Genomic DNA, 26,039 nt, shown 5'->3' on the forward strand with positions numbered 1-26,039 from the left:
CACTGTCCATCAGCTGCTGCTGCTCTTCTTTCTCCTAGCCGGACCCTTGGAACACTCACATCTGGAAAGGGGTCAACGGGACGCCTACCAAGAAGAGGGCCATTGGCTTTAAGAAGCTAGCAAAGTAAGTACCAGTGAGCTCTGAAAAGCCCTGGAGTGCCATGGACTTGTCCTGGTTTTGGGCAGCTCCACTTGCTGTCCTGCTGCCCTAAGGATGAGCGCAAACTCCTGGGTGCTGAGCTGTGAGCCTGGATCCAAGACCACTGAAGCCTTTAGTTGCCAAAAAGGACATTCAGGGAAACAGCCCTTTGAAAATCCCSGTAGATCTTCAAAAGGTGTGTGGATGGGGGCAGACGTATACTGAATATTGCATGTAGTCTCTGTTCCTAAGATGTGTCACTCTCCAGTAAGGTGATCTTCAAAGCTGAGGAATGGCTTTCTCACTTCTTGGGATTATATCATCTGTTTCTCCTTTCATAGCCTCCTGGGGCAAAGAGATCAGTCACTATTGTTCATTGTAATGCTGACACAAGCAAGATCAAACTCTTGTCTGTATTTCTCTTACTGACTCTTCAGCTGCTTGAGGAGCAGTTGTCTTYAGTGGGTATCTAAACCTCTGACTGTCCCCTTTGCAAGGAGGAGGGAGATGGGAATAAGGAATCTTCCTACATGTTRCAGTGATCAGGACCGCAGAATTGTGCAGCTCTTGCTTTTTAGAGTAAAGCTGAGATTCAGACATCCCTTGTAACGGGCTGTGCAAGCCCCTATCCTGTGCCAAACGCTCCTAAGCTCCCAGTCAGCAGGAATCTAGGAAGGAAGTGTAATTTGGCCCCTTTGACTGATCCTGGCCTGAATGCCTCCCTTGTGGGCCATTGGCAGGGAAGTTTTTGTTGGAGGTGTTTCACTGAGGAAATAGAGCACTGGGCCAAGACGGAGGAGGGCTGGGTCTGCCCCGGTATCTGTGCCCAGGCTGCCAGGTGGCCTTGTGCTGGTCACATTTCCCACGCTTTAGTTTCCTGTGTGCCCACTATCAGTTTGTTCCCACTCTTCAGCTATCACCTACTGCAAGCTATTTTCCATGGTACATCTATTAAACATGATCAACAGCTGGGTCATAAATATACTCCTCAGGCTGGCACTGGTGCGTGGGTCCAGGCTGCAGCCAGGGCCTGGTGGAGAGCTCAGAAAGATTAATTGAGCCATTGAGTTAGGAGAAACAATGGATTTTATTTGTAGCCATCGTGTGTGCAGTTGATAAATGTTTTTATAAAAATGAAAGCCTGGCAGGTAAGTCTTTTTAAAAAAAACTCTCCATTGTTCCTGAGGGAGGGAAGTTTTTTTTTTTTTTTTTTTTAATTCATCATTAATCCTGCCTGGATCTGAGCTAATCAGCTGAACAAGTGGCGAACCAAGCCCAGCAGTTCTGAGTGTTGCACCTGGCACTGGTTTTGCTGTGATTTGGATGCCTGTTCAGACTGGTTGTGCTGGTTCTGGCCAAACCAAAGGGTTCAAATCTGCAGTCCCTCCCCAGCCTGCCCCTTCCCTCCCTGGCAGTCAATGTAAGCCCTGGAAACGGGGGACGCTACCATCAGGGGAAAGCAAAGGGGTGACATTAAYATGCAGAGCTGCATTCAGAAATGATTCTATAGCAGCGAATATAAATCCTCATGAGACTGACTTGGAAGTGGAGCCCTGCCGCTGGGAAGTGCTCCGTGGAGATGAAGCCCTCTAGCCACACAGGTGGGCTGAAGGTGGTAGGAGGTAACAGTTTGGGAAGGTTTCTACCCCTTTTCTCCTCCTTTTTCTTTTTCCCAAGCGAAATTTTGAAAGTACAGAATTTCTCCCCTCCTTGGAAATGGTGGCCAGCTCAAAGACCACTTGGCAGGAGGGGCAGCAGGAAGTTGGCTTTCTCCTGCCAGCATGACTAGTGTAGCTGCAGTCTCCGTTCCTCCATAGCTTGTCTGCAGGAGTCTGAACCAGATCACCCTGCACTTGGGGTGGTGCTGATCCTGTTCTCATTGGACTTTTATCTTTTGCTACTTTCTGGAGAAACTTTCTTTCCAGCTCTGAGCTGTCAAAGTGAATCAAGCAGCCCTTGTTTTTTTAGAGGCCACATAAGATGCTCTGTGCTCTCTCAGCCGCCCTACTGCCCCTTCAATTTTGCAACACACGAGGCTAAATCCAGACCTCAGCTCTGACCTGCCTTTCTGACTTTCCCRTTTACAGGCTTGATGAACCATTTAAAAAGGGTGAAGGCGTTCTGCATTTAGGGAAAACAGTGATCATGTCCAAACCTTGCACTTAGAAACGGCCCTACAATTGGCCTAACAAACCAATGCTTGCCACGCTAGGCTCAGCGCCCCTCTGTGCAACGCAAAGCTGGCTCACAACAGCCCTTCTTGTCCCCCATTGCTGGGCGTCTRCTGATGCAGATCCAACCACCAATACTAGCATTGAAAAGGAGCCAGTGTTTCTAGTGCTTCATCACTTTGGCCGGGATTAGAGACACAGGTGACCTCTCAGAGCCTCTCTGCCCTGCTGTCAGAACTGAGCCAGTGGGGAAAACTGGAGCGAACACATCCAGTCACGATTCCAGCCACAGGAGGTATCCAGCTAGACAGAGCCCTGCAAACACGCAAATAAATGTACAACCTCTCAGCCTCAGGAGGGCTGTTCCTCTGAGTAAAGTTCATAGCATCGCTGGAGTGCAAATCAAAGGGACTTCAGACAGCTTTGTCTGACCTTCTGAGTGTCTCGGGGCTTTCCGAGTGATATGTGGAGCCTGAGCACTTCTGCTTGGCTAGAACAACTCCTGTAGAAAGGCAGCCAGATATGATTTAAAGACATGAAGAGACAAAGAAGCCAATATTCCTTCAGTAGCTTCATCTCTGGTTAGGCTCTGGCTTTTGCTTTGAAGTTATCTGCTAATCTCGATGACTGCTATCCCAAGTTCTTATTTTGCTTCTCTGTCCCTGCAGAAAGAGCTCTTCCAAACCTGATTTAGCTTTTTCCTCCTTTTATCTGCCCACCAAGGTACTTCAGCTCTATGTTCAAGCCCCTACCCCAATACAATCTTCCTCTCTGATAAGACAAGACAGATAGGCTCTTCYATAGTGTCCATGTTTGGCATATTACACCAAAAATGTGTTGTTCATTTAATAACAAATATGCTCTGAATATACTCTGGACTAGAAGCACCAATAAGGAGGTGGGCAATCCTATTACTCTCTGGATTTGTTCTTGCTTTCTAGAGCTGTGAAGTTCTCGGCCAAATTGATGGGGCAGGCCATGGCCAAGCGAGTCAAAGCAACCATCCTGTAYGCCACAGAAACAGGGAAGTCCCAGGTCTACGCAAAAACTCTGTGTGAAATCTTCAAGCATGCTTTTGATGCCAAGGTAGTGTACTAGCTCCCAGCCCCTGCAAGATTGCACACACCTGTGAATAGTCCAAGGAAATAAATAGCTCTTGGGCAACAAATGTGAACTTTCCCATCCCATGTGGCCCCTCAGCAGCTGTCAGAATGAGGCCTAGTGGGTCTTGGTTACTCAAGAGAAGCCTGCATGGCTGCATTTCTTGCTAATGAACAGCATGAATAGAATTTCCTGCTAATACTCCAGCAGGTGTTGGGGCTACATTTGTATTCTGCTTCTCAGGTAGCCCCAAAGTTTTGAGGGGAGATTTGTCCAAGTCCTTTAAGTCCCTTGTTCTCATCCTCCTAGTGCAGAGATTTCTGCCAGTGCACTGGCATGGAGTCAGCCAGGAGATGCAGTTCCCACCCTTAGGTAGCAGGGGCTCAGCAGACTGGCTGGTGGGAGGTCTCCCCACCTAAAGACTCTTGCTAACATCTCTGTTGCTCCCAGGTGATGTCCATGGATGAGTACGACATAGTCCACCTAGAGCATGAAACCATGGTCCTGGTAGTCACAAGCACCTTTGGCAATGGAGACCCACCTGAGAATGGAGAGGTATGACAGACCACAGGGACTGGCAACCACTGCATGGATATGGGCAGAGGAGAGGTGGTGGAGAATGAGGAGAGCATCCGCTCTGAGCTCACCTTTTGCATGCTGAAATGGCCTGAAACAGGTCCTGAGTATTGCATCATCCTTGGTGCTGTGCCTATCTCTGCTTCCAGCTCTCTGAAGTGGGGATATCTACTTATTCCCTCGTCAGCTGTGAGACAAATGGACCCAGGCCAGGTTTTAGTCATTACTTTGGTTCCCGCAGCTAGACTTGCAAACCTGATGGCCTTCGCTGTGTTTTTTGTTTGTTTGTTTTCTTTCTTTTCTCTCTGTAGAAATTCGGCTGTGCGCTAATGGAAATGAAGAATCCCAACTCCAACCTGGAGGAGAGGAAGTAAGAGTGCCACACACACACCGCTACTCACAACCCCACTCACACCCCGGCCCATAACCCTGGAGAGCAGGCAGCCTCAGCAGCTGGGACAGCCGACTCTCTTGGTTTTCCTCCTCTCGGAAGGGAGAGAGAAATCCCAGCACAGGTTGCGAGTTTTCARTGGTCAGAGGGATTGGACCTGCCTTGAGGAACAGGGGGTAAAGTAGGTTGTGRTCACAGGGAGGGCAATAGCACCGAGTCAGACGTGTGTGTGGACTCCAGCTCATAATTCCCTGGTATAACCCCTGGCCACAAATGTCCCAATGGCAAGGCACTTGGGACACATCCATACGAACCTGCTTTTTAGTGCTGCCCCAGCCACTGCCAGCCTCACCCCCGGACGCCGTGGTGAACACCAGTCTTTCGCAGGGGGTCCCTAAATCAAGATGCGGTGAGGTGGTGATGTGCCTTGCATCTCTGCAGGCGGCCACACGTGAGTTGTAGCATTCACACGGGTTGTTAAAGCTGCTCTGTCACGGGGGATGGAAGCACAGCTGCCGACCGACAAATACTTTTCAAAACTGAAGAGTTTATTGAAATACCAAATCTGTGGTTCTTTTCAGTTTCCTTTTGGGATTTGAGACTGTAGGGCTGGCATTTTAAAGTTTTTCTCTGCAGCTGTAAGAGACAGGCGGCTACAAAAAAAAACAGATAAAATCAGGAATTCACCCATAATCATTAAGTCCTATAGCTGAGGCATTCAAGGAGACATAAAAATAGTGAGACTTGCAGGAAGAGGGGAGTTCCCAGCTGTGTGGATGTAGGCGGGCCGAAAGGACAGAGAGGATTTGAGAACCAAATCTACCTTCTTGCATCATGCAAAAAATATTGCTAGGGAAAATAAGAGCTGTTATAAATTCTGGCTGTGATTTTTGTAACACTGAGTCCAGAACCAGTACCTTGGAGACAGGGTTTGGGGTTTTAGAAAACTCTCATTGGTGAAGGACGAGCCTTGAGCATCTCTGTGCATGTTCCAGAGGTGGGGAAGCGAGGACAGCTGGCAAAGTGTTAATCATTTGGGGACCTTCTCTTATTTTAGCTATACAGTACAATATACTCTGCTCAGCTGAGATACTGCTTTACTGTGGCGTCTCTCCTGAGTTAACATAGCGATGCACGCAAAGGTAAAGGTTGCTGGTAAAAGGCTGCTCCGTAATCAAGGTGTTATCTGTGCTGTTGGTTATGCAGCAGCCCTCAAGTGGCCTCCTTGCTGTGCAGCCAAGTCATCTGACAGATCCCTGCAGGGCTTACAAGCCAAAAACCCATCAGGTTTCTAATGGTCTCATCCCTTAATGGGGACAGCTGGCAAAACAGGACACGCAGGCTGCCCTGAAGGTGTCTGGATGAAKAAGGTGCCAGGGCATTTTGTAAGTGGCTCTCACCCCAAGGATCTACTTTTTGGAGCTGGGTTGGTGCAACAYACAGTTGGGTGCAGAGGTGCCACCACCAGCGAGCCAGGCAGATTTGAGGAGGACAAAAGCACCTGAGCTCAGTGTTGGCTGCCCCAGTCACCTCTAAATGTAATTTGAGGGACTGGCAAGAGTTTCTAAGGGCCAGAACAGCCTGTGGCTTGGTTACYTGACAGCAAAAGTGGTCAGAGTGCTGGAAAAAGTGACCTACAAGGACAGAGCAAAAGGGTGAGAGCTATTTTGTCTGGAGAAGAGAAGACAGAAATGCGGTGTGGTAGCAGATTTCACAAATGGAAAAGGTGACTGCAGAGGAGGARGGAATAAATTATTCCCTGTGGTCCCCCCAGGACAGGCCAAGAGGTCATGGATCTGGATGGCAGCAAGAGAGGCTGACATTAGACATGAAAAAAGCTTTTGCAATGATAAAAGGAGGCCTGGAGGAGATCATCTAGAGAAGAGGGGCAGTGTCAGGCTGACATCTGTAGGAAAGGACAGGAGAGAGCAGCTCCTGCCCTGGGCACCTAGTGAACTCCCAGCTCCACATCATGTTGGGAGCTGTTGAGCTGGTGGCTAGGACCACCCTGAGGTGGGGGAGAATAGCCTCTCTAAGCAGTGGTCTCCCAATGAGTTTGCCAGAGCCCTGTGGCCACGGATCTGTCCACAGCTGAGGTTTTTTGTTATAATTGTATATGCAATTCTGGGTGTCTAACACTAGACAGTACAGCGAGGGTTTTCCAAGGATTTTCAGAGGCATTCATATGCCATTGGACTGCCTGCAGTGGCTGAGGGAAAATGGTGCTCCAGGCCGTCAGAGGTGCATGAGCTAGTTCATGTATTCTGAGTGATCAAAATGATTATTACAGAAGTAATATGAGTATGTTGCTATACCTGGACCCAGCTGCKGCAGAATAGTGACACAGCAGCATTTGGGACTAACCCAGTAAAATATYATCATGTTTTGGTGTAGGCAAAGAGACCCCTTTTGCACCGTGGTTGAAGTTCTGAGTTGTACCTATGCCCCTCTGAGACCTAGACCACTGACTGACAGGACCAGGCTTTCCAGGCTCTTCAGCTGCAGCATCAGAGCTGCCCAGGTGCCTCCAGCAGGTTATATGCCTCATGTCACTCTAAACCTGTGGGCCAGGTTACTCTGCCTTTGCCACATAACCCCAGATGAGGACATGGCCCAGGGAGAGCAGAGAAGGAAACAGCTCCATCCAGATAGAGTGAAGCAAGAGTCTGAGAAGAAGAGACAAGGGGAGCAGGTCAGGAGAGGTCTGGAACAGGGTTGGTTGCCAGGAGCAGCTCCAGAGCAAAGGTGGCAAGCACAAGGCTCTACAGTCCTGGCAATTATTTTGCTCAGAGGGTTGAGTCTCCTCTGCGTAGTGTGTTGGGTGCAGGAGGTCTGCTGTGACTCATCCACACACTACTGCTTCATTGCTCTTGCAGTATATTTAGAAACTCTTCTGTAGAGCAATTTCTGAAGATGGTTCGATTCAGAAATACTTCTGCTGTTTTCACATTTTTTTCTCCTCTCCCCTTCCCCCTTCTTGTCCCCTCCTCTTACTTTTTTTTCACATCCTATGAATGGAAAAATCTTCAAAAGTATATATTTGTACATATGGTCTGACCTTGCATATAGCCAGAGAAGGACAGTTAAAACCAAAGGTATTGTCAACTCTGCACAGCTGTGAGGGCCAAAATCTGGGTCTGCCTGGAGGACCCCATAGAGCAGCTCAGACCCAGCCAGGGAGATGTAACGTGCTGACTGCCAGGAGAGTGCATAGCCCCACGTGAGCCACATCCACTGTCACCATTTTAACAGTCAATGCTGTTGCTGTTCACAGGAGCTACAAGGTCCGTTTTAACAGTGTCTCCTCTTACTCGGATGCACGAAAATCTTCAAGCGATGGGCCTGACTCCAGGGACAACTTTGAAAGCACAGGGCCCCTGGCTAATGTCAGGTAAAGAGGATGGGGGAGGGGGACCATAATTTCCTGCTGGTCTAGGCAGAAAAGATTAAGTCTGTCTTCAGGAGCTGCAGAAAGAACAGAGCTGGTGCTGCTGCTGTACAGAGCCCCTTTCTGCTACTGCAGCTTTTGCTACAAAAATGCATTATACTTTAGGATACAAATCCCTCCACACTCCCCCAGGTTGGTGCTGGCCACACCAACGTGGGAGGAGAGGCAGCAGCGTCCCAAGAGGCATGGTGGCCCTTCAGGCTCTGTAGCCAACGCTGTGTCACCTCTCTGCAGGTTCTCTGTGTTTGGGCTGGGATCACGTGCTTACCCCCATTTCTGCGCCTTTGCCCGGGCGGTAGACACCCTCCTGGAGGAGCTGGGTGGAGAGAGGATCCTCCGCATGGGAGAAGGGGATGAGCTCTGTGGCCAGGAGGAGTCCTTCAGAACCTGGGCCAAGAAGGTCTTCAAGGTAGCCCTCTTCCTTTGTACTTCAGGGAGGAATAGAGGGTAAAGGGATGCAAGGCCAGAGCCTGCAAAGCCTCCAGTTAGAGCTGGAGCTAAACCTAGCCTCTCTTTCCCTATACCGGGAACSTGTGTTATCAGGGAGCTTGGCTCACAATAAAGAAACACAATTTCTTGAGCTTCCTCAAATTTTAGTGGAGCTGAAGTTCTGGTTTGAGCTATATAGTTGCCAGAGGGTTATCTTCAGTTATCCCACATGCCCGGGGGAGGCAGACACCCTGAGACATGCCCTTGGTCGTTGTGGTYTAATGCTACTCCATCGTGGCCTCCCTTCAACATATGTTGGCTGAGATGAGGTGGGATAATGGGGTCCTGTTGGGGTGCTGTGGGGCTGGGCCAGATGTCACGGAAAGCCTGGGTAAAGCGGGGAGTTGCGTGAGAGTCTGGTGCGTGCTGCAGGCAGCGTGCGATGTGTTCTGCGTGGGTGATGACGTGAACATCGAAAAGGCCAACAACTCCCTCATCAGCAATGACCGGAGCTGGAAGAGGAGCAAGTTTCGCCTGACCTACGTGGCTGAGGCCCCTGAGCTCACACAAGGTACAGACATGGGGCTACCCAGAAAGGCCCCGGACGTGGGCCAGGTTGAGGAGGACCCATGACGCACTTACTGGGGGCAAAGGGATTAAACCTGCTTACCCAAATTCCCCAACTACCTCAGTCTCTGTGTTAAATGCACGTCATTTCAGCCCTGCCTCTCCCCCCGTCCCATGGCTGTGCTTGCTGAGCTGTTTGTGGGAGTCTTAAGCCCCTCTGGCTGCTGGCTGGTTCCTCTTTGTATCTGGATAGCCAAGATGTTAGGATATGATCTGATTTCCCTCCTCCTGACCCCTTTTTCGAAGCAAAGAGCTGGAAATCTGGGAGCTTTCCAAACTCTTTGTTCAAATCCTGTTCCACTGAGTGTTGAGTTGTAATAACAGGTCCAGCCCCCTGACACATGGCCCCACAGCATGGCTCCTACAGCTGATGATCTGTAGCACTGGCTTAGCTCTTCCTAAATTCAGGCGCTTAGTTACCAGCCAGGTGGTACTGGCAGTGAGTGGTGCCTGCCTGCATGAGAAGGCACATCTCTGCTCCTTGTGCAGGTACTTTCTGAGGATTCCTCAGTTAATAACAAAACAGGGCTTGTGCTTGGTTCCTCCTTGTGGCTTCGGAGTCTCTGAGCCCTCTGGGCTCCCTGAAGCTTTGAAGGAGAGGCAGTGGTGGACAATGCCCCTGCAAAAGCCAGAAGCTGTCTGCTTTGGCCAGTCTCTGTTCTTTGGTTCACTGACTCTTCTCCTTCACAGGCCTATACAGCATTCACAAAAAACGAGTCTTTGCAGCCCGGCTTATAGCACGTCAGAATCTGCAGAGTCCAAAATCCAGGTAGGAGGTTCAGGTATCCTGTGGCCTGTGKGAGGTGAATGCACTCCTTTGCATCCAAATATATTTGTGCACAAAGCGTTGCGTGTGTCTCTTGAACCCTAAATGTCCCACAGATAGCATCTTTGTGCAAGTGTGGCCTAAGTTATAATCTAGGCTGAAAGTTACACTAAGCCAGTGAAGTGTTTCCTAGCTTGTAATAAAGTGAGAGCTCTACCACTACATAAATTAGCCTCCCGCCTTTAAAGACGAGGAAAAGACAAGTTGCTGCAGTAACAGCGTGGCAGGGCGTATTTAAAGAAAAGATACAACTGCTGAAGCAAGAGGCTAAATGATCTTCCCCTTTTTAACACTCCCTGACTGTGAGTCAGCAGCTGGGAAGGGAGAGGGTGTTGCGGTGTGAGAGTGGTGTCTGGCCCTTTGTAGCTCTGGGTGATGATTTTGGTAGTGTGCTCAGTGGGGCATGCTCACCAGGGCTTAGACCTACCGCCATCATCCAGCACACCCAATGGTTCTCAAAGCTGTAGAGGACAGAGCTCAGCAACTCCCAGTAAGACGCCTCAAAAACATGTCCTGATTTTTGTCCTTTCCCTGTAGTCGTTCAACGATTTTCGTGCGACTTCACACCAATGGACACCAGGAACTGCAGTACCTGCCTGGGGACCACTTAGGTGTGTTTCCAGGGAACCATGAAGACTTGGTCAATGCCTTGATTGACAGACTAGAAGACGCCCCTCCAGCCAACCAGCTGGTGAAGGTGGAGCTCCTGGAGGAGAGGAACACAGCTCTAGGTAACCAGAGCCAGCACAGAGATGCAGCCTTGACATAGAAGTAGTCTATCCCCCTCATCCATTACCCCATAGTGGTTGCTGTAGCTCCTCAGGAATATAAATGACCCCAAGAGGAATCTTTTCTCATCTCAGTGGTGCCTGAACTGGGAGCACSTCCTTTCACCTTCTTTCACCCAGATCCATTGCTAATCTGCACTCAGAGCATAGGGCAAAAGTTTGAAGGGTGAGCACGAGCCTGGGGAAGACATTTCCTAGATTTTCAGACAAACTAAAGGCATTTACATTCTCATGAGATGAGCAAACTCTAGTGCTGCAAAGAAGAGTTAAGGGATCTTGGTGGACCATTCCAGTGTTATATTTTTGGAATGGGTTTGACGCCCTACTGCCATGGATATTGAAACAGAAGATGGAAAATGGCATTAACTCAATGACCAAGGCTCAAGGTGACTTTGWATTTGTGCAGATTGCACAGTGTCTCACTTTTAGTATGAGGATACCTCTTTGACTCTTCTGTCTAGCTCTTCTTCATTCACTGTCAGAGCTGAGCAGGGTGAATGAGAGCAAGGATTTGTCCACTTTGGCTCTTAAGCTCAGTTGATCCCATGGTTGTGCTGCATTCCCTCCTGGCAGGTGTCATCAGTAACTGGACAGATGAGAACCGCGTCCCACCATGCACCATCTTCCAGGCATTTAAGTACTATTTGGACATCACCACCCCTCCAACCCCGCTTCTGCTGCAGCAGTTTGCTTTACTGGCCACCAGTGAGAAGGAGAAGAAACATCTTCAGGTCCTTAGCAAGGTAAAGCCTCAAATCCCAATAGCAGGGACTCATAGGGGCTGTTTTGCTGACTTTATGGAGTGAGTAATCAGATTTCCTCCACCTTTGCATGTGAGTGTCCATGGAGCTTCATGGGACGAATGTGACCAGGAAGGACAGGGTATCCATGAGACACTGTCAACAACTTTCCTTCTCAGAAGTGAGGGCAGGATTCCTTAAGGGTAGCCCATTGTGGACATAGAAATGGCTCGCGACATGCCCCAGGATGCAGTCCTTCCTCTTCAGTATCATCCTGCCCATGGCTCCTTCTCCCAGGACTATTTGTTCCTTCAGCCTCAGATGGAATAACTTCTAGATATAACCTCAGCTCCCCAGCACAAATGAAGATTTTGAAACAGAGTGGCCTGAAAACATGCAGGTGATCTGTAGGAAGATGGGTGCTGAAGCCAGACCCCTTACCACTGAATGCTGTGCTTGAGCCCCAAGTTCCTCAAGGCCCTGGATAAAATTGTAAATTTTTTTATCCTAGACAATGACAATGTGGTTCTGCTGAGTCTATACATGGGACAGCAGGGCTCCTCCTGCCTGCATTTGCTTTCACCCCTTTTAGCCCTGCCATAGGCTTGGTGGGAACCTGGTAGAGACACAAGGCTTGGAAGAGGTAGACGCTGCAGCTCTCACCTCCCTTCCTTCCCTGGCTACAGGGCTTGCAGGAGTATGAGGAATGGAAGTGGTCCAAGAACCCCACTATTGTGGAGGTGCTGGAGGAGTTCCCCTCTGTGCAGATGCCCTCCACACTCCTGCTCACGCAACTACCCCTGCTCCAGCCACGCTACTACTCCATCAGCTCCTCCCCGGAGATGTACCCAGGCGAGGTCCACCTCACTGTGGCAGTGGTCTCCTACCGCACGAGAGGTACCATGGAGGGTACTAACGCAGGGGTCAGTGGGGACAGGCTAAGTGTGGGGGCCAGGGAGAAGACCATTAACATATGGGCAAAACAAGCATGTCTTTGGCAGGGAGATGTTATTTTGAAGCCTTTCTACCTGCTGCAGTGACTAGATTTCTTTAGACCATAAAGTTTTGCCCCACATTGTGGAGAACAGCTACACATCTAAGGGTAGTGTATAGCACACACGAGCACCAGCTCAGTAACCAGCAATAAACCAACCACAGCATCTCTGAGCACCACGTGAGATCACTCACTTGCCCATGCTGAAGTCCACACTGCCACAACTAGACAGATTTCAGTACCTGCACAGGCACTGAGAAGTCCTAGCTACGCCGCTCAGCATGTAGGGAGACACGGCATCTTTGCCCCTGCAGCATGCAGGACACTGGGAGAGATACTGGCCATCAATCAGGGGGCTACCACAGCAGTGAGGCATGCAGCTGCATGTAGGAATCTGACTGAAGAGGATGCAGCTTTGCAGACCCCATGGTGGAGTGAGGCTTTTTGAGAACCAGCCCTCAACAGGGAGATCCTGTGTGCCTGGAAACCCCGCAGCAGGGTGCTGCTTCATCCCAAAAGGACCAAGGAAAAGACAGCAGCTTCCTAAGCGTGATGGTGGTGGTGGTCCAGGGCTGGCTTCAAGGCAAGTTGTGGTAGCTCTGTAGACGGATCCAAGTGCCTTGCTTCTACCAAGTCTGTGCRAGATGGGTGCAGAGATATTAAAGGGCACTGGGCTTTAGTGAGGKGTTCAGATGGGGATGCAGTAGGGAGGGTTTCAGAAAGGAAAGCAGTTGGAGCAGTCTGCTGGGGTGCTGATACAGACTTTCTTCTCTCACTCCYAGATGGTGAAGGACCAATCCACCACGGAGTCTGCTCCTCTTGGCTCAATCGGATACAGACTGATGAAGTAGTGCCCTGTTTTGTAAGAGGGTGAGTGGTCCCTAAGGAGTGGGAGGGATGTGGCAAGCCCCTTGCCAGATGAGCTCTCTTTGTCCGGGATCCTCCCTTGTAAAGCACCAAGGGGATGGAGAAAACAGGGCTGGCTTTGTGCTCAAATGGGTTCCTCTCGGATGTTGCTCTTCTGCACTAAAATGTCCCTTTATAAAAACCCGCTTCTTTTTTTACCCCTCCCTCTCTGGGCTGCCTTTCAGCTTGCCTTGGCCCCCCATGGGCACAGAAGAGGGACAGAACATCAGGCTTGGGTTTAACTGGTGTCTTCAATTTGTGCAGAGCACCTGGCTTCCACCTACCCCAGGATCCCAAGGTCCCCTGCATCCTGATCGGCCCTGGCACRGGAATTGCCCCTTTCCGGAGTTTCTGGCAGCAGCGGCTTTTTGAAATCCAGCACAAAGGTGAGTGCTTGTTGCTGGCTTTCTCCTCTCTCCCCACCCGGGCCAGCGAAGGCTCTTGCCAGCCTGGCAGCTAAAGCAGCCTTGCGCAGGGTGCTGGGTCTGCCAGCAGGTCCAGAGAGGGGCTGGAGAGGTGGTTTGGGGAACAAGGAAACCAGTGGTTTCCCAGGCCAATTGCATCCCCCATCTCTCCCTCAGGCTTGAAGCCTTGTCCCATGGTCCTGGTATTTGGCTGCCGGCAATCCAGGATCGACCACATTTACAAAGAAGAGACGCTTTTTGCCAAATCCCAAGGTGTCTTCAGAGAGTTGTACACAGCCTACTCCCGGGAACCAGACAAACCAAAGGTGAGCTGCAAGCACTGCTCCGGCCCCTGTGCACAGCCCCAAGCGGCCATGGCCAGCCGGTGCCGTGTGCCATGGCAAGCTTGCGTGCGCGTGCAGGATCACCTCCTTTCCACTGCAACCTCATGCCAAGGTCTCATCCCCATCCCTGCACCGGCAGGGCTGCATGACCCCATCACTCACTCTTTGACCTGAAGCCATCCCCTCCAGGCAGAAGCAGATGAGGAGGGGGAAAGGTACATCCTCCCAAGCCAGGAGGGATGTCCCCCATCCCTCCTGATGGCCTGAAGCCAGTACATGCATCTGGTCCAAATTCCTGCTGCCACCTGACCAGACCCAACAGTGAGATATGAAGGTGTGAAAATGCAACAGCCAAGGGAAGCTTTRCTATTTTCTCATCTCTTTTCTGTCTGYCAAGGAAGAGYAGAAATCAAAACCYAGTTCAGTGCAAGCTCTGAAGAAGYGTGCAGCTTTTTCCCCAGCTGAGTGCTACACCCAGCCCCACAGCTCAGTCTTCGCTTGCCTCTAAATTTTCCTATGGGTACCAGATTGACATACTGTAGACCTGAATATTTTTCCAGCAGTACTACATGCCTGCATCCTTGGTGTTTTTAGGGAGATTCCCTGAGCAGATGCAGGCCCTCAGGGCAGCCCTCAGGACCAGACCTCCATCTGCAAGCAGAGCCCCAAGGGTGCTGGAAAAGTGTTCCCTTGGGCATCCAGAGCCCCTCACCACAACACTGAGGCTGTCTTCAGGCTGTGCACAGGGCAGCCAAGGGATGCAGGGCTGGTTTTGGGGTGCAGGCTGTAGAACATTGGTGGGTGCTGCGAGGTGCAGGCACGCTTCTGCTGAGAGGCGGTCGCATTACGCTGCCACGTGGGAGGCAGCTGGTGCGTGCAAAGCCGGATGGAGCATGCGGGGAGATGGGGCTGAGAAGCTGTAGTTAACATCAGCTCCTACCTCCTCCCCTAGAAATATGTGCAGGACGTGTTACAGGAGCAGCTGGCCCAAACCGTGTACAAAGCACTGAAGGAGCAGGGAGGCCACATCTACGTGTGCGGGGACGTTACTATGGCTGGGGACGTCCTCAAGACCATTCAGCGCATCGTGAGGCAGCAGGGCCAGCTGTCRGTGGAGGAGGCGGGCACTTTCATTAGCAAGCTGCGGGTGAGTAGCGTCTCCCCCGTGCACCGCGAGACACCGTGCGAGCTCCTGCCAAGGGCGCTGCACCTGGTGCCTCCTCCCGCAGACCGGGGAGCACTGAGGATACAGGCGCTGCAGGGGACTGCAGCTCCCACCCATGCTGCCTGCAGCTGGCCGAGTTCAGGAGCGTGATCTTCCAAAAGCTTTGGGTCCACAGTGGAAGCTGCCTCGCTTGCAGGGCTCTGCTCCAGGCCATAGCCCCCTCAGCATGGGCTGGGCTCGAGCCACAAGCCTCGTGCTGTCCCCATCCAGTACTGAGCACTAAATACAAGCTCCTTTTGGTGTCCTTGGTAGGGCAGACGTCTCTGGAGCACAGACTAGTGCCGATAGCTGGACAGGGCTCATTCACCTCACTAAGTCCACGTTGTCCCTTCATCACTGCAGAAGCTAACTGCAGCAAATACGGAGCTGCAGGTGTTACGGCTGAAGCAGAAGTAACCTTGGTTTGGGATACCGGCCTGAGGATGGATGCTCGGATGGCTCCAGTGCTGCCCAGTCRTCCCCACGGCACTACCCCCTTCTGAACCATGTTCCCCCATGGTCTCAGGAGCATAGGGAGCCCAGAGTCAGSTTTTTACCTAGTCTGCAAGTGAAAGACCCGGTACATGGGCTGGCCTGGGGCTGCTTGTCCCCTGAAGGAAGGTGATCCTCGGACTCAACGGCACCAAGTGGCTCCGCCGCTGCCCCGCAGCACAACCTTGGGAAGGTCATTTCATCGCCCTGCTTGTTTTGCCCTGCCTTGCTCGTCTTCCCTATCAGTTCTTGCAAAGGCCCCCTAACATTTGGTGGGTACTGGGGAGCTGCCTACAGCGCTGGAGCTTTCTGGTGCTGCAGCAAGACCAACTGCTTGTAAATATTTTTTTTCCTCACTGTCCCTCTGCCATCCTCTGTTTCAGGACGACAGCCGGTACCACGAGGATATTTTTGGAGTCACCCTGCGTACGTATGAAGTGACTAACCGCCTTAGATCCGAGTCTATTGCATTCATTGAGGAGAGCAAAAAAGATACGGATGAGTGAGTTGACATGTTTATTTTAACCTGGGTTATTGTCTCCCAAGCGTGTGGGCTGTGGTACGGGGAAGGAAGCTTTAACTTTTTCACGTGTATGGCACTTCTTATAGCTGAGGCTGAAAAAGGCATCTGATTTTGGGGCTGGAAGCAGATGCTGTTGCATGGCAGTCTCCCTGCAATAGCTCTCACCCCACTAGGGCAAACACCTGCGGCCTCCCCAGGTCGTCGCACCCGTCACACCAAAGTGCTTGGCAAAGGGCGATGCCTTTCCCTTTCCAGCCCGTGGTCCCCTGCTATCCATGAAAAGCTAAAGTACCGTTGGATAAATGCAATTAGCATGGATGGAGCAGAGTCTCGTCTGAATAAGGGGGTAGGATAAGTCAAAGTGTTTTGGACCTGACAATCCCATCCAGCTGCAGATGGGAAGCAAACACGCGTGCTGGGTCCTGCCAGTGGCCTCCCTCTGCTCACCAGACAGGGAGCGGGTGGACGCACGGGCTGGACGGCTTGCAGGACCCATGGAGAGGGAGGCTCTTCCTGGCTCCTGGTGCCGGCAGAGGTGGCCTGGCTGCCTCCTGGGGCAGCAGGTGGCCGGTACCCACAGGTCCTCCAGGACCCAGGGAGGTCTCCATGGTGTCCCTACGCTGACAGTTACATGTCCAGCTTGGAAAGATCTAGAGACTTTTCTTTCYTTCTACTGTTGTAAAAACAACCAAAAGAAGTAAACATCTTGGAATCCGTCAGCAGGTTTCGCCCCCTTGGGTTTGCGCTGGGGCGTTGTGCTGTGAGCAGCCTGGGGCACAGTCCTCTCCCTGCACTCCCGGCTGTGCCACGTAATGCCCGGCTGACCTGGAGCAGGTTTCCCAGCCACCTTGCGGCTTGATAGGAGTCTCGCTGCCATGCAGCACGCACAGTGGCATTTGCAGTGTATAAAGACTTCCTTAGCTTCCCATCTCTAGGGGTAAGAGTTACCTACCTGCCCACCTTCACCTGAACACACGGAGCTCTGTATGCTGGTGCCTATAACGCGGTCCCTTCAACGGGACCCRTGGGAAGAAGGGGTGGTGATTACTGCCTTTAATTGCTGGATCGTTCTGCAGGAGGGTTACGCAAGAAAGCGCGATAGCCCATTTTCTGAAAAGACAGCCGAAGATCCCATCCTGCCCTCCTTGCAGCAGAGGGCAAAACTCCCTCACGGCTTTGCTCCTATCCCGCCCTGGCACCCGGATCTGCCCACCGCGTGAGAAGGAGCCGGATCAGGAAAGGGGCTGCAGCTCCTCGTGGCTCCCTCTAAGGCTGGCCTTTCTCCCCTTTCCCTTGCAGGGTTTTCTGCTCCTAACCGGACCCTTTGCCCCCGAGGGGATGCCAGACCAGTCCTGCTGCCCCCTCCAGCCGGAGGGCACTGGGTTTTGTATTTCACGGACACGGTGGCTCCCTTTCCACGGGGAACCGCCTACGGAAAGCGCTCTGTCTCTCGTCCTGTTGTTGTGTCCTGATGATGATGATTTTATTTCTTTTTTTCCTCTTTCTCTTGCTCTCTCTCTTGTCCTGTGGCAGTTTCTTTTCACCCTTGTTTCCCGTCCCTGAATTTCCCCACCGAAGTACAATGGCTTTATAATCCACAGTGGCTCTTAAAACAAATTAACGTGTCTCCTCCTCTGCACAAGGGCATTTTGCAGCTGCATGAAACCACCACCCTCGTGATTATCCGTGGTTTTGGTGTTTTGGGGGAGAGCAGAGGCACAGGGKCTGGGTGAGGGCATGCACAGGTTGGCCAGTGCTTGTTGCTTGACCACAACTGGGGTTGCTGCCCTTCTCCCCAGGGTCCCTCTTCCTCAAGCTCGGGACTCGGTTGAATGTTTGCGTGGTCTTTGCTTTCCTTTGGACTCATACAGGCCTCGGCGCGTGCCGGAGGCCAGAGGCTGAGGATGTGCCATGCTTCTCATGCCCATGAACTTTGTCCATCCCCAGGCAGCCTGGGGGCAGAAGCGCTTGCTTTGATCCGAAGGCTGGGCCAGCCCTGATTCACGMGTCGCTGATTAACGCCTAACAATTTCACCTAAATGGGCTCCGTGCTGTGTTTGCTGCCTCTTCTGCTCCCTGTTCCCCATGAGTCTCTCCATCTGCCGGCCCCTGCTCCTTTTGCTGTCCCCCTCCCACTAGCATGAAAGTCMTCCCATGAGGAGCAAGCCCTGAACGCGCAGGTTGCGGTGCAGGAAGAGACTCGGGGCGTCTGCCTGCGCCCCCRGCCACTCAGCCAGGCTGTCCTCCAAAACGCTTTACAGGAGACGTGCAATCTGCAGCGCAGATGGGGAGCAGGTTAGCCGTGAGGCTGGTAGGAGACATACAGGAATCGGTTGCATCCTAGAGCTTTGCACACTGCAAACATGTGAACCCACGTCCAGGAAAGCCTGGAAAGCCCCAAAGCTGAGTGAGGAGCACCTCCTACCTCTTGGTAGTGAAGGCCCTTGGGAAGCAGTGCTGGGCCAGCATCAGAGCTGCTAAGGCTTGCTGTGTCCTTCAGGCAGTGCCAGAGGCTACTGCAAGCCTGGAGAGCATCAGCTCCAGCTTAGTGCAGTCTTGTGAGCAGTTTTGGGCCAGCAGATCCCCAGCCCCACGCACAGCTTCGAGAGCAGAAACTGCCTTGCACGAAGTGACCTGCTTGGCAAAAGAAATATATGTGGCCTCTTGGTGGCAAGCCAGTCCCCTGCGTAGGCTCTGTGCCACCTGCGAGCGTCACGAGCTGTCTCTGCCTGGACACCTCGTGTGACAAGGGAGGCAAGATCAGATGCAAAGACGCTGTGTGACTCTGGGCTCTGACACACTCGCACCTCAGCCCTGCTGCAAAAATCTGGGCCCCAAAGCAGTCCCTTAACACGATCGCAGGGAGGTAGCAGTCCCTTTTTGAGAGAAAAGCTGYCAGCAAGGCAAGGCACATGTGACCTTGCATGCCCTTCCTCTGTCCGCTCCCTTCCTCGCCCTGTTGCACCCCAGAAGAAGGTTCTTCCTCCCTCATTGCCAGGGCGAGGGCGGAGGGTGGCTGCAGCTCCCRCTGGAGGCAGGGTATGGGGCTGGCATCTGGAGCTGGTATGTGCTGTTCCCTTCCTCCCGCTCCTGCCACCACTCCGCTAAACCATGTGCTGGTGCTTGTATGGAGCAGGGCACCTGCGCTGGCGCTGGCAGAGGGTTTGTCCAGGAGCTGTAATGGTGAGTTTTGCTTTCGGAGGCTTAAAATTAGCTGCCCCAAGCCAAAGTGTGAACAAAAAGAGCTGCATGGGGCTTGCTGCTCTGCCGGCCTGTGGTGCGACCCACACTGGCTCTGCAGTATCACATCCTCAGATGGGGCCTCCTACCCTTCCCTGCTGCTTGGCTTAGCTGCATCTTCAAGCCGCTATAACCACCTTCTGCAGCCTCAACTCCCTGAATGCTTGAAGCAGCTCTAGCCCGAAAACCCAGGAACAAAAGACCTCCAGACATGGGGAGATTTGAGATCCAGGTCTCAGTTTTGTTGGTCCCAGCAGAGCACTGAGCGTGGAGTGAAACGCGAATGAATGCTGCCACGGTGTGGCCGCAGCCGAGCTTGCCGTGCTGGAGGGGAGCCGGAGCAGGGCTTCCAGCCGGCTGCCAGTAAGGCTGGGCTGGTGACACTGCCTGGGAACTTCATGATGTGGACAGGAAAAAAAGCCAGCCCCCAGTCTACCTCTGGGGTTGTGCCCTAATCCCAGAGCAGACAGCAGGATGGGGCAGCTGGGTCTCTTGGATATCATGACTTGTGAATTTGGCCAGAGATCCCACCTGTCAGAGCAAGTCCCTGGCCCTAAACCTGTACGCATAGAGCAAGCTTGTCCCTAGCCCCTGCTCAGCCCCATGGCTGAGTCTGCAGRCACAGGGGTAAAGAACAAATCAAGATCTCATCTTGGAAGCTTGATTCTGGYTCTAGACTCTGTGCTTTTATCCTCCCTTTACTAGAAGTATTGATGCAACCTGCAAAGGAGGTAGTGCCCAAAGAAATGTCCTTGTCCTCATCCTCTTTCCAGCTTATCCTGTGTTGCCAGCAATTAGTTTTCTTCCTGCTCAACTTCCTGCCCCTCTTGCTACAACATCCCTCAGCTGGAAGTAGAGTTGCTGCTGCAGGCTGTCTGCCGTGAGATCGGCTTGCTCTTCCTGCCTCAAAAGTCTGCCATCTCTCCCCTTCCATCTGATAAGCCGGTGCAAATGCCTGGGAAGCACAGCGGAGAAGGGAATGCGGTGGTGCATACAGCCTCCCCTGTTGCCTTCGGTGGGATTTCCAAAGCATCTGTGTGGGGCAGGCAGCCAGACCATCTCAAGTTCAACAGCCATCAAGTAGATGAGGCCTTCAGAGCCCTTTGGAAGGGAAATGCTGTTTTAAGGCCAGTCTGCCTGTCCCAGGAAAAGACAAGCCCTCCTTGCCATGAAGGTCCATGAAGCTTATATCCCTTCAGGGCTCTGAGCTGCTCTCTGTTCCCTTGGTCTGAGTAGGACGGTTTGCTCCTCACAAGCCACATGACTGGGAAATTTGGCTTGTTGGTTTTCGTTGAGTCAGTCCCAGACGTCTCAGCTTTTCCTTCATCCCTCTTACCTGCAGGGGATTGGCACTTCCCTCAAGCTTAATTTTCTCCCTCAGCAAAGGGAGAAATAAACTTGTGAATCTGCTTTCTTATTCCACAAATGTGGCTCTTTCACCAGTTGTCTAGACTCTGCTCATCTCAGCATGACGTGTCTGACACGTGGGTGTAAACACAATATCTCCAGCATGCAGAAACGGCAGAGAGCGTGCTGGGGTCTCCTGCAGACTGGTGTGATGAGCTGTCTGGAGGTGTCACACCTGCAGGTGTTGTGCCTCTCGAGCTCTCGGCTCACGAATCCATCATCCCRTGGTACCTCCTGCCCTTCGGGCTGCTGCACACCCAGAGAGGGACCTGAGGGACTCCCAGCCTCATCAAGCACGCAATTCCTCTCTCCATGGATGTCCACTACCACTGTCCGTTTTGCAGCAGCTCATCTCAATTCCTAAGGATTAAACATGAGGAAACTCTACTCCAAACACAAGAGTTCATGTTCAAGATATTATCAAAAGATTGTAGAAGTTTTTTTTCCAACATTTTATTTTGATAGCTTTTCAAATGTCCATAGAAAGTTATGTGTGAACTGAAACTCATGGGAAATGGTTCTGTGTTTTCCCAACACATGGTGTCCACTAACAGGGAAAAATAAGTTCATTCAGTGCAAGGGTATCAACTGCCTATGCTGATGACTTCAAAGGTTTCCTCTCCCCAGAAGGGCTGCCTGAGAGTTTGTTGTTCTTCTTTCTATTGCTATTTATGAGACACCAGCAGACAGTAGGAAAATAATGAGACTTCTGTCATTAAGAATAGACTTGCAAAGATGCAAAACCTACACTGTTGTTGCTGGGTAGGCCCAAGCTCATTGCAYTGGTGGAACTGAACCAATTGCCTCCATACTAGCTGGAGAAATTGAGTTTGAGTTCGAGGTGTCTTCCTACCTGTCCCATGTCCTGTGCCTACGTGTCCCCAGTGGCTAGGAGGCCGGCTCAGGCCACGCTCAGAGCAGCACAAGCCAATGTGTCCATGCATGACTCGGAAACCTGCACTTGCATCTTGAGCTAATGTGATTGCATCTCTGCGGAAGAGGAGATGGGAAGAGAACAGAGCCGCATGAACCTCTGTGTCCAGTCTAACTGTGATTGCTCCATTTGTTGCTTTATTGTTGGTATRCAATGTCTCTCGTCCTCTCCCAGGCTGTAATCCAGACTCCCTCCATCACCTCCCTCTGGAGACCCCTCCTTTCTCCTCCTTCACCCTGTCTGCCCAGCCAAAAGGCACAGCAAGCTGCTCAGCAAAGGTGGATCCTGSGGATGGCAGTGGACTTACAGTGCCTTGTGCTGGGAAGAGACTRCTGCTCTGGAGCTGCTCTCCCATTCCTGCTGTCTCCAGAAATGCTCCTGAGGGTTGAGGGGAGCACATGACATTTCATTTTACAAGTGAAATTCTTGGTGGGTAAATTCCCCTGGAACAACTAAGAGCAAACTTGTATCCCTGCTCAGCTGCGCTGTGCAATTATCTGCCACTGACGGGGCTTTATGGGGGCRGGAGGAGGATTTGCAGGGTTCGAGTCTTTTTGGGTGCAAACTGGACACCACTTTCCGTGAGCACCACTGGTCTGTGAAAACCTACCACATACTGGAGGGATGCGTTTTTACTAAGGTGTTGGGGGGAAGCGCATGCTTGTGCTGCGGCCTCACGGACTTGCGCCAGGCCCAAGCCGAAGCTGCTGCACACCTTAGTACCACCGAAGGCTTCAGAGTCCTCTGATTTACACCTGCGGAGGAGCTGCAGAGAGTTCCCAGCGGTTTTGGAAGGAGAATTTTATGCTCAAAACTAGATKTTGCTCCTGCTTTCACTGGGCACCAGTTCTTGGATTCAGAATTGCTCTGATAACTTTGCAACTGCTTTGATAGTTTCAGAGGGGAGCACAGAGCAGATGGAGATACACCTTCAGGACCATTCAACTTTGCTGTAACTCTGTCTTCGTTACGGCCGTTTCCTCTGCTCTAGCAGGAGGAACAAAACGTGGCCAGTGCTGAACACTTCTGAAAACGGTGTTCCCAAACTCAGATAAATTTAGTGTAGAGTCCAAGTCCTCCCAGACACGAGATGCCTTATGGCCACACCTGCGGGCTTCAGTGGCGCTGGGGATGTTGAGCAGCTTGCGGGATCCAGCTTTCACGGCAGCAACAGCAGCAGCAGTTGCACGACAACAGTATTTTCGCGCGTGTYGATCAGCCCTTGCGCTTGCCTGCAATGCATGACTCTCTAGCAATCCATTTGAAATCCACCCTCAACGGGGAGCTCTGAGCTTTAGCTTCTTCCATGTGGCCATACGTATTTAACAGGAATTCAGGGGAGCTGGAGAAAGCTAATGAGATTGCTGCTTTAAAGCACTTGGTTCCAGAATAAAAACAGACCTTACTAGAGATTGAAATCTGCTTGATTTTAGTATGGGTACAAGGGCGATTCATGAAATATTTAAACATCRTAATGCAGATATATCTTTTTTCCGGCTGTGCCAGGAATAAAGCAGACTAGAAATTCTTGGCTTCCACCCCTACAGATGTTGCCAATGAAGGCTATGATGGAAGTTCGAGCCTTTGAAATCACAGGGGAAAAAAATATCCCAGGATGTGAGTTCATAGCTGAGCAGCCCTAGCTTGTTTTCCGATGAGAGCACTTCACTGCAATGAGCTGACTGCAAAGGCTGCTGGTTTCCTGCCTCCTCGTTCCTGATATCTGGGAGGGAGGAAATGCTTCAAAAGCAAGAAAATCACATGTGCAAAGCCCTGTCCTGAGAATCTCTTATTTAACGAGAGCCTACGGGCCAAGGCTCTGCAGCTGCTCTTCGTTACCCTGGCAAGGAAGCGGGCAAGACGCTTGGGATTGCTCCTGCACGCAGTGGCCAAAGCTCGGAGAAGTCGTCGTGGGGCCGCGGCACAGCGCGAGCGCGTCGCTGCCAGGCTGCGGAGCTGCGCTGCGGTAGGCTCCTGCGTGGCCCGATCGCGGGATTTGCACGCGGCTCTTCGCAGGGCTGGTTCGGAAACCTCTCTGCGAGCTAATGGTGCCAGACAAGCATTTTTAACACTTCAAAAATTTGAAGACTTTACTGAAAAGGTCAATCTAAAAGATCAGCTGAGGCAGGGCATCTTTTTGCTGCTATGTTTTCATGCATTGGTTGTAAGCGGGGAAAACAAAAGAAAAGATTCTGCAAACACTTTGAGGACAAATTAAAATTAATTAAAAATCACCATTTCCTTGGGGGTGGGGGGATTTGACTTGTTTAAAAGAAGAAGAAAAAAAACGCCAAGCCACCCTATGTGAATTATCCTCAAAAATGTCCTCAAGCTGCAGAAGTGGGAAATCTTTTAAAGCCATGTGGCCCCCAATTATTTTTTTAATTCAAGAGCTTGAGTCTCCATTCTGAAATCCCGCATGTGCTTTCAAATTTATTAATTAAATTCAAATTCATACAGGAACCCAGTCACTTTGTCTCAGAAAGAGCCACAGGTTGACATAGGCAAAACTATATTGAATCACTTCAATAACTGACTTCTCCCTGCTCCAAAATAATGGGGAAATGTATGAAAATATCAAATGCTTTTGGCTGAAATTGAATATTTTGTCCTCGCAATAGAATTTTTTAAATGTTGCAAGGGCAATAAAACTGCCTTCACACTATACAACTCCAACAACAAGCATTAGAGCTACTTGCATCCAAACCTGCTTTTTAAAAAAAAAAATCTGTGTGGCTGTGCTATGGAATCACGTCTTAACGAACTGTGCTTTACAGTACTCAGCAGGCAGCCTGGAAACAGAAAGCGATGTTGGAGTCTCCCGGCGCCCAGCGTTGAAGCGACGGCTTTGCAGCCAATGAAATTCAATGCAAAATTCCGCTTTGCTGGGAATCCATCCACAAAATAGCCAAATGTGCAGAATTCCCAAGGCACAACGTGCTCTGCCGCTCTGAGACGCCCTCGGAAGCCCTGGGCTCTGTATGYCGAACGGCGCTTGAGAGCAGCGACGGTTAGGTTGCCGGAGTCCTTCTGGATTTTACACGATTCCCCAGGCAGCAGAGGAGCGGAGTGATGACTTTCAGCCAGGACTCATTGCTTTTTAGATTGCATGTAGTTAGACACAGTAGTAATTCGGCCAGCTGCCCAGGGAATTTGATGTTCAGTGCCAATTAATTTTTGTAATAGGAACAGGGATTTCTTCCCGTAGGAACCTTTGAAATGTCTGAGCCTCAAAGGCTGGTTGGTTGGTTGGTTGGTTGGTTTTCTGGGGGCCTTTTTCCAGAAGAGCAGTGGTGCCGAGGTGAGAACGGGGACCACTCCGTGACGGGTGGCAGCTTTGGGGCTGGCAACTCCCAAACTCTCCACTGTAGAGGTTTTCTGAAAGCTCAGATGGGGGTAAATTCTGCTCTGCTTGGTGGGACCCCGGCGTCTCTCTGCTCTCTGGTTCTCCTGCTCCTTCCTCCCTCCTCTCAGCACCTCCTCGTGTCCCTGTGCCTTCATTTGGTTTGTAAAATGATGCCGTGATTCAAGACTGGCACACTGACTTTGCTCCCACTTTGCAGGCGGGTTTACTGGAGGGCAGTTTATTTTGTAACTTTTATTGTGATTCGAAGGTGGGTTTCTTCTGGGGAGTGAAGGGGTGGGGACAGAGGGAGCAGGGATGAGCAGGAGTTGTATTGGATCATACCAGTGCTTTAAGTGGTCAGAAATGTGGTTTTCCCCTACCTCTGAGCTCTCAATGCTGCTAAAATCTCTGCCATCCGTCCAATGTGCTCCAGCCCCTCTCTCGGACTGGCTCTGGCTCTGTTTGCAAGGTATCCACATCGTTCTCAAGCATGCACCTCTTTCTGTATAGCTCCAATCTTCTGATTTTATGGAATACAATACTTATGCCTGTTTGCATTACAGTCAAAATAAATTAAAAAAAAAAAGTGAACTAAAATCTAGCAGACTTCATTCTTTTATCTCTGGGTTCTTCATGCTGAACAGCCTCTCCTGGTATCTTGGCCTTGCTCTGTTTGTCCACTGGAGCTTTAATAAATAAATAGAAAGCTGGACAGTGGCAGCGTCGCCTGGTGAGATCTGCTTTATCTGCCAGATGGAAACTGCCTCTGGGAAGGCGCCCGGGCCTGCGCGGGCTTTGCACCGCCTGCGCCCCAGCCTGCACGGGCTTTGCACCGCCTGCGCCCCGGCCTGCGCGGGCTTTGCACCGCCTGCCCCCCGGCCTTCGCACCGCCTGCGCCCCGGCCTGCGCCCCGGCCGCGCCAGCCGCAGGGCACACCGCCCCGGCTGTTTGCGCGCTTCCGCAGGTGTCGAACTTTGCACGCGCTCCCTAGGCGCCGCCAATACCCTCC

At 51.5% G+C, this 26,039-nt stretch overlaps 1 protein-coding gene across 4 annotated transcripts in view; it reads left to right on the top strand.

Annotated features, from left to right (window-relative positions):
* The window catches only part of NOS1 (nitric oxide synthase 1), a 72,680-nt gene extending 47,063 nt beyond the window's left edge, over positions 1-25,617 (top strand). For 3 of the 4 annotated variants that reach the window (XM_085326126.1, XM_085326127.1, XM_085326130.1), the window contains 17 exons: positions 39-124; positions 3,252-3,396; positions 3,862-3,966; positions 4,299-4,357; positions 7,653-7,769; positions 8,061-8,235; positions 8,688-8,826; positions 9,573-9,651; positions 10,246-10,439; positions 11,070-11,239; positions 11,923-12,133; positions 13,013-13,100; positions 13,401-13,522; positions 13,718-13,866; positions 14,837-15,031; positions 15,964-16,082; positions 17,403-25,617. In XM_085326126.1, the coding sequence (XP_085182252.1) occupies positions 39-124; positions 3,252-3,396; positions 3,862-3,966; positions 4,299-4,357; positions 7,653-7,769; positions 8,061-8,235; positions 8,688-8,826; positions 9,573-9,651; positions 10,246-10,439; positions 11,070-11,239; positions 11,923-12,133; positions 13,013-13,100; positions 13,401-13,522; positions 13,718-13,866; positions 14,837-15,031; positions 15,964-16,082; positions 17,403-17,418 (2,169 nt within the window). In that variant the 3' untranslated portion in view covers positions 17,419-25,617. Of the gene's footprint in view, positions 1-38; positions 125-3,251; positions 3,397-3,861; positions 3,967-4,298; positions 4,358-7,652; positions 7,770-8,060; positions 8,236-8,687; positions 8,827-9,572; positions 9,652-10,245; positions 10,440-11,069; positions 11,240-11,922; positions 12,134-13,012; positions 13,101-13,400; positions 13,523-13,717; positions 13,867-14,836; positions 15,032-15,963; positions 16,224-17,402 lie in introns of those variants that run through there. The other variant, XM_085326128.1, reaches the window with a different exon arrangement.
* The last annotated feature ends 422 nt before the right edge of the window (positions 25,618-26,039 follow it).

Source organism: Rhea americana, unplaced genomic scaffold (assembly GCF_003343005.1).
Source record: "Rhea americana isolate MKP2758 unplaced genomic scaffold, rheAme1 scaffold_128, whole genome shotgun sequence".
Lineage (NCBI taxonomy): Eukaryota > Metazoa > Chordata > Aves > Rheiformes > Rheidae > Rhea > Rhea americana.